The 7759-nt window shown below is 36.9% G+C and overlaps 1 protein-coding gene across 2 annotated transcripts; it reads right to left on the reverse strand.

The window, feature by feature from the left end:
* Window positions 1–456: 456 nt before the first annotated feature.
* LOC112573861 lies at window positions 457–7741 on the reverse strand. 2 transcript variants are annotated; one of them, XM_025254514.1, is made up of 7 exons: window positions 4189–4221; window positions 3828–3860; window positions 3513–3687; window positions 3120–3344; window positions 2551–2632; window positions 1827–1937; window positions 457–1606 (listed from the first exon to the last, which is right to left on the reverse strand). In XM_025254514.1, exons 1-7 carry the CDS (start codon window positions 4204–4206, stop codon window positions 1525–1527), a joined length of 726 nt encoding a protein of 241 aa, XP_025110299.1. In that variant the 5' UTR covers window positions 4207–4221; the 3' UTR covers window positions 457–1524. The 2 variants fall into 2 exon arrangements, with proteins under 2 accessions (XP_025110299.1, XP_025110298.1); XM_025254513.1 differs by lacking the exons at window positions 3828–3860; window positions 4189–4221 and adding an exon at window positions 7580–7741.
* Between the last annotated feature and the right edge of the window lie 18 nt (window positions 7742–7759).

The raw sequence follows: 7759 nt of genomic DNA on the forward strand, positions 1-7759 counted from the left end.
AAATAATGTACGTGTGTGATCCAAAGAGAGTGGGATGTAAAAAAGAGCTAGAAGAAGAAGAAACGGAATTTAGTGTGAAGGATTCTCTATTACCTCTAAGACATATACAAAGTTCAGACAGAACTACAAATGTGCCTCAATCGTCCGAATGCTAAGATAATAAAGAATGATCGTATAAAGAATTTTGAAAAAAAAGCCGTGATCAGCAGACCATGCAGCAAAGAGCATATATTAGGAACAACACACTCTACTCATAACTAAGGTAGAAATCTCGTCTCAGGACACTCTCTGTGACACCTGTTCGCAGGGATTTCGTCGATGATTTTCTCCTGGTACTCCAGTTTCCACTCTTGTCCCTCGATCTCCTTTCACAGCGTGAAATCACCTCAAATTAAGGTGGAAGCACGTATTTCTTAAACATTAAGTATTGCAAAACCCAGTACAGATTTGGTATGTTCATACAAATTTATTGACCAGTAGGGGCAATGACAGGTAATATGTATAGGTGCTCATGCGCGAGCAACTTATCATAGCTGAGTACAGATATATATATATACATTAAATAAAGTTACGTACATGTATATACATGCGTGCGCACACAGAAACAGAAGGTAGAGTTGTTACACATCAGACAGACATAACATCATGGCTAGAAGAATTAATCAAGTGTGTGGCATGTGGAATGAACGAGTTGCCGACTGGCCGGAATGATTCGTCCCGCAGACAGGCATCTTTCCGACACATGATTAGAGTAGGAAGGATTCAGCATGCTTTCCTAAGAATTTGCTAATTACTTTAGATTGCTAAGTCCTTCTGCTTTGTTCTGGTGATCTTGGAACAGGTATTAACAAGCCTGTTCCTGTTCCCGAGGGACAGGTTGTGTTCCAAAAGCCTCTAAATTCTAAAATATCAAGTGCTTCAACGAGGAAAGTGAGTCAAAGGGCAGTAATTGTGTACTTCACTATATTTTTTTAATATAAGTTGCTTCCCCTCTTTTCTGGTTGCACACTTGCTGCTTAGATTTTGCATGCAGAAAGACCACACATTTTAGGCACAATATTTTAAAATACAACCTCAGAAGAGACACGTACTTGGTTTATCAAAGTATTATCAGCTATATCTGATAAATCTTCTATATGATTATCAGTGTCAGCATCGATGTACTGATGACAGCTGGCTTAGCCAAATTTATCATGAATGACAGCTTTTAAGGCACATCTTTGACACTAATGGAATTAGCTGGTCTTGCATGCATGTCAAACATGCTTGACCAAACTATAGCTTTGCAATGATGGCCAACTAGTGTTAGTTAAGAAGTCCTTAAGATGTGAAGACATTCCATACGGAAAAATCTAGTGCACAAAGAAGCGTTTTTAATAGATTTGGTATCATGAAATCGTATCACTTGTCTCTTTCTGCAAGCGTCTTTCATTTACAAAATTTTGGACAAAATCCTTTGGTTGAAGGATGACCAGCAGCATGACCTTCAGTTATTGACAGACACCAGGTCTCTAAATGACACTGCTAGATCAGCGTAAGTTGCAAAACAAGAAGTGCTTGAGTTCTCTGTTCCTGGGGCCTTAAGTCACCGAGCACGTGTTCATTTCTGTAAAAAGATAAAAATAAGAGGACACTGCAAACAGCTGGATGCAATGAATTTTTCAGTGAAATACAGAGAACAAAGGTGGTGAGATCAAAAGAACATACATACACGAGCCCTCTACATAATATGCCAATATCACAATATGTTTGAATAATGTGCATTAAACACATGGAAAGGAGTGATGCAATGATTGTTGTGTGAAGGTGTTACATTACTATCTCACCTGAGCTCCTTGTCATTGTGACAGACATGGATATTGGCAGCAGCTTTCAGTAACTTGACAGCCACTATGGCTTTGAGAGAAGATACACAGTCCTCTGATTTGACTTTTAATCTGCATGTATAAAATGTCAGTAGCTAATAATAATTAGTGTCTAGCAGTTTACAACACAGTTAAAACAATTTTTAATTTAGGATAAATGAGAAATGTGAAACACTGATTTTCACCCTTTTGAATTCATATCAAAACAGCCATGTAATCATGCATTCACATACATGAATATGTCTACACATGCATGTACAGCTGTAGAAACTGAGATTTTCATTTGACCTGAAAACTATCTTTTGTACTGGCTCCATGATCTGAGTCAGAATGACATTCTGTATAGTTTAAAGTATGTAGCTGCTTTTCAGAACTAAATGAAACCAAATGGTATGAAAACTATTTATCAATTTTATCTGAAGTAGATTTATATAAATAAGAAACTTTAAATTAAAATTAAAAGAGAGAAATAAACTGACTCACAACCAGTTTCAGTGAAGTTTTCAGTTTCAAACTATAGCTGGATGCACACATTACTGTTATGCCTGAGCAGTGACTAGACGTCTATTATAGCTTACTAAGCTAAAACCCTCACCTGAATGTAGCAAGTCATTACTAGTTTACTAAGCAGTGATATATCCCAGCAGTAATTAGAAATACTATCTTCTAAGTTGCAAAAACATACCTAAGATGTGATATATCTGGAGTGGATTCAATATTTTCCAGCAAGCAAGTCTCCTCGTCATCAGCATTGTTATCTTGAACTTCTGAAATGAAGATGGGGTTGGCCAGTTAACAGCTTCGCCAAGGTTTGAGATGTAAAGATATTGTTTGTGCAACGTCTATTTATTTCAAAGCCAGGTACAGGCTGGAAACTATGAATCAATAATATGAGAGTTTGGAGATAGAATGATTTTCGAATAAGGCCTATAAATGTAGTTCACTTAAAAACAGTTTTTAACTCTCTAGGTTACCTGCTTAAAACTTAGCACAATAAAATGTTCTGAGATTAAGAAAATGTACATACACCGAAGGAAAAAGAGCTTAATATTTTAAAAGATGTCCTAGATGACTTGATATTTAATAAAATATATATTGTATAAAATATCTGCATCCTTATATATTCCAAATGATAAGCGTCATACAGATTTTTGAAAAACTGCATCTGCACACGTATTTTTAGTTAAAAAACTGATTAAAACAAATACTTTCTACTGTTTACTAGCTATATACAGATCAAAACTTGATACACACCCTGACTAACAATCTGTATGTCATAATACAGGTCATTTGTTTGTCGCTTTTTAGGCCATGCAAAATCTGTGCCCTGTTTTTCTGTTAGGGTGGGTTTGACTCTCACTCCATCTTGGGCATCCCATCCCTGACCATACACATAGTAAAGCTTTTTGCCTTGTGCTCGCAGAGGACCCTTAGTTACGTAGTAAAACTTGAACGCATCCTCCTGTGACTTGTCCAGACCTGAAAAAAGCAAAATGAAACTGATATACTTGTCACATATATGCCTTGCATGCATGTGTTAGAGATTCACTGTATACAGTCTATGTCTAATACAATATACAATAATAAGGAGAAAATTAAAGTAACTTTAGGATATCCTAAGGCCAAAATGCAGGTGTAGTTGCTCACCTGGTCCAAATGATCGAAGGCGAGTGTGGTAAAAGTAGTGATCTTTTTGGTTCAGCTGTGTGCCTTCATAAGGCACCTCAGGATTCTGTGATTCTGTCACTTGACTGCTGTGTTGTCTGTAACGTATGGAACCATGCTGAAGGTCTACCAGCACTGGGGCGTCTATCCTTAAATTCTAAAGAGGAAATAAAAGTCAAAAGTCAACGTCCGTAGCAACCAAAAAGATGCACAGATGTGGACTTCGATATGCTTTCTCTCTCTCTCTGACAAAATTCAAATTACACTACCCCACTCCAAGAGGGTTAAAAAACTTACCCCAAACATTTTCAGGTGCAGTGGAAAGTGCATCTAATAAAAAGGAAATTCTGAAGTTTAAAAGCACAATTAAGAGGCCGGAATAGTATAAATAAAACTCCCATATTAAAACTTTGTAAAATGCACCAAACTCAGGTCATAACTGAGAGGGATCGATTGTAATAGGAAGATCGACTGATACGACTAGTCTGCTTTCGTTTTAAGAATAATGACTTCAAGCATCAATAAATTCAAGTTCATTCATTGAAATGTTCAAATGGAACTTTTAAAATCATATAAAATGCTTTTCTGTGTCCTTTTCACTTTCGCTTGGTCGTTTTTATTGTGCCACTCTTGACTAACAATTTATAGGAGAACTAACTCGATCTTCAGGGACCATCTTTATGAAGCGAGAGTAAGTCTTTTTCCCAGGGCAGAATGGGTAACTCCAGGAAAAGACTACGTCAAGTCGCCCCTGATGTTGCCATACCGTTCCATGGAAGACTTCATATCATTCTACCACTGAATCAACCCAGGCCCAGACTAAATGAATGCCCACACTTTTATTTGAAATGTACTAAAAATTGTAAAATTATTTTTTCCTTAGGTCTCGGAATTTTCTTTAATATAACCTAAAATATAAAAGTGGGAGGGGCCATAAAGCGTTCCAATAGTGCCCCTCACATTTTAAGTTATATGGCTAAAAGAAAATCCAGAGACTTAAAGAAAAAATATTTTACTCTTTAAAGTACATATCAAATAAAAGTTTAGTCTTGTTTTTTGTTTTGTTTCTGCTGTCAGTTTTTATCACGGCGTTCTTCAAATCGCAAATGCTTTGCGGCTTTACTTCCTTCTCATTAACTGAATTAGGGGAGATAAACTATAGTTTACTAGAGAAGCAGTTACCTATCTCCCCTAATTTGGCTTACACAATTTTAAAAAGTTTGTTAAATTATTTTACTTATTGTGGACTGCTGGAAATGATTTAATATTGCATTGTCACCGAAAATGAGTAAGTGGTGAAAATTTCAGACCTATAGGATTATCTGAAGTGGGGGAAAATCAATTACAAAATTCAACCAAGGACTCCTGACAGATGGCTTTAATTCTGTCTCTGCATCTAAACAATACTTCAAAAATGCTTGGAAATATTGAATCACGAACTTGTATTACTGGACCGATTTTTTTCCAGTTAACTTTTAAAACGAGGCATGCTTCTACAAAGCTTCCGGTTTAGTCACAGTTTTTTTGTTACGGCTCGCCGAGACTAAACCAGCGGAGAACTTCGCATGGTAAGAGTGGGGAACATCCGGCCCAGAGGCCTTTGATCCGGCCCGCCGAGGCAGCTGCAGATTTTTATTATAGCAACATAAATTTATAATAAATGAATCATAATAATAACGTAAATTTTAAGAGACGTGCAAGGATCCGAAGGTCTATTACAGGATACACATGACCGGAAAGACAGCTTCTCATCGGCAGTCTGCGGCCTGCATATGTGTAACCTTCATCCCAAGCCGAGGATAGTTCGCTCCTAGTGTGATATGTTGGCTGTTAATACGAGTAGCATTCTTCGACCATATCGGCTCATACAATAATAATAAAAAAGATCTTCCACATTGCTTTGTACCATATATAGTGAACAGTTCGATCAGGTTTACAAATGCCCATCATCCTTGGATATCCGAAGGATGAGCAAATGAAAAGTCGTTTGGATTTATAAGTTTATTTATGCAAGTATGTCTGTGCGTGTAGCTGTTTGTGTTAACACTTTGTAAATGCCATGAATTCATCCATCAGGTAAAGGTACAGTATATGTTATAACTATGAAAATGTCCTTTGGAGGAAAAAAATTAAGGTTCCCCACCCCTGCCTTATACTATGGAGATCATACATTTTTCATTGTCATTTCCTTTAACTGCATCGCTATTGTTTCTTAATAAGAATGTGCATGGACTGGAACATGACAGTTAAAGTCAAACTGGATGACAGTTGTGGTGGTGGTGGGGGGAGGGAAAGAATGAAATGATGAAAAGTAGGTCAAGCTGCAGTTCTCATTAATCTTAACACGCTTATTTATCAAGATGTATTTCAATATCTGATGCTAAAATAAAGGTTTTCTGATAAATTTTCATTGTCAAGTTCACATTTCTCCAAAGGGCAAGCCATTTGATATTACTTCCTTGTATTGTGAAATCAGGCATGTATAGAATTTGCTTGGAACAATGCTCTCAAGATGAAACTGAACGAAATGCTGTTAACTGTGTTAATGACAATTAGGGTTGTCTAGGTGCTGTGAACGTGCTTATCAAAATGAAGTAGCCAGATTTATGATTAGGACTAATTCATAATAATCTGCTAGCAATATATACATCACCCACTGACTTTTAATTAACTTGTGATGGCATTTTATCATTAAAAAAAAAATTCTTTGAGTGTATTCATATGGGAGGTCCCTTTAGCAGTTATAGTTTTGTGCTTTCATATTATTTGGGGAAGCTATTCACTTTCAAGTGCACTCTTGTGTGATCCATGAGGCCAATAATTTTATGTGTAATGATGTCAAATGAAAGATTAAATTCAGATTACTGATCTACTAGGAGAGCTCTAAAGTCTTGTATGTAGTTTGGACCAGAAAGTCACATGATTGAGGCTTGGTCAGGACAGTATTTGAATCTCCTCCTTTCTGCCAAGAAATTACTGGTAATACTACAAGTAATGATGCATGTTTTCCTTAAGGTGGGGGCTTGTTTCTCCATGTTGATCTACTTTTGATTTTACTGTCCAGTGTTTGGTCTAGACTTTGATCTAGTTTCCTTGCTTGTGGCTTTTTGTTTCTTATATACAAAGTTTGATTTTCTCGTAGATTGCTGGTCTTTTCTGACCAATGACATAAGCAATAAGTAAGGGTCATTTCTTAACTGTGAAAAGGGATGCAAACACTGCATCACCACACATCAGACAACACCTGTTCTTTTCCTGCAACTGTTATGCTACAGTTTCTCGTGCGGTTATGTTATATTTGGATTATTACACAGGGCATGTGCAAAGTCAAAGATTGTAGCTAGTAGTCAGATGTTGTTCTAGTTGTATATCCTGAAATAATGTGTAAGCCATTGTGTGGTCAGAAGAGATAGAAGACAAATACTATCCTCTCAAACTTTGTCATTTTTCAACAGGTATCTATGGTGTCATCACACATCTATGGAAGTGTACTGTTTCGTCATAATTCTATAGAAAGTTTTTTTTTTTGATAATTGCATATGTGAAGATAGAGAGGATTTATATCCATACATGTACCAATCAGAAACTGTAAGTCTACAAAATAAAACAACAAATATCTCTTCCCCAAACAGTCCCCAAGCCCCCAACAGAATAGTCAGCAAAATCCCCGTCCAAAGACCATAAGAACCCAATAAATCCCACATGCACATATACCAAAAACGAGTGAAAATAACCAGCAACTTGATTTTTCCAAAAAATACAACCAAAAAAAGCCCCCAGACCGAAACAAAAACCATACTTTGCAACTGTAAGGGCCACTTATTGTCCAAGAAAGAAATAAAGTAAGAAACAATGCGTCGATGACGTAATAAAAGAAGGAAGGAAACAATCGCGGAGAGAAGAACAAATTGAATGACATTAATTAAGACCATGAACGGGGATATAAGTTCGTGTCAAGAAGAAGAGGAACATAATGACAGTTGATCGACGCTGATTCTTTCATTTTTTTTCTTCCTCCTTTAACTTTCGTCTACTATTGAAATAAATACCTTATTTTCCTGCTTGGATAAATGGTCGTAATACGAAACTCGTGGATTGGCGTCGACACCAATGACAGACGTCTTACCAGCTCCCACTCCCATCTTCCGAGTGCTCACACCGGAAACTTGTGAGTCGCAGATGGCGTCATAATAACCACAACAACCAACATGGCGCCAAAGTCAGCCAAT

Source organism: Pomacea canaliculata, linkage group LG10 (genome assembly GCF_003073045.1).
Source record: "Pomacea canaliculata isolate SZHN2017 linkage group LG10, ASM307304v1, whole genome shotgun sequence".
Classification (NCBI taxonomy): Eukaryota; Metazoa; Mollusca; class Gastropoda; order Architaenioglossa; family Ampullariidae; genus Pomacea; species Pomacea canaliculata.

Bases quoted from the DNA above. Each gene is read 5' to 3' on its own strand.
- LOC112573861 (XM_025254513.1), bottom strand. From the start codon at position 7,672: ATGGGAGTGGGAGCTGGTAAGACGTCTGTCATTGGTGTCGACGCCAAT. The intron at 3,345-3,512 runs GTGAGCAACTAC...TGCTTTTTTCAG, and splicing joins CCTTCGATCATTTGGACCAG to GTCTGGACAAGTCACAGGAG. The intron at 1,607-1,826 runs GTGAGATAGTAA...ATCTTTTTACAG, and splicing joins CACAATGACAAGGAGCTCAG to AAATGAACACGTGCTCGGTG.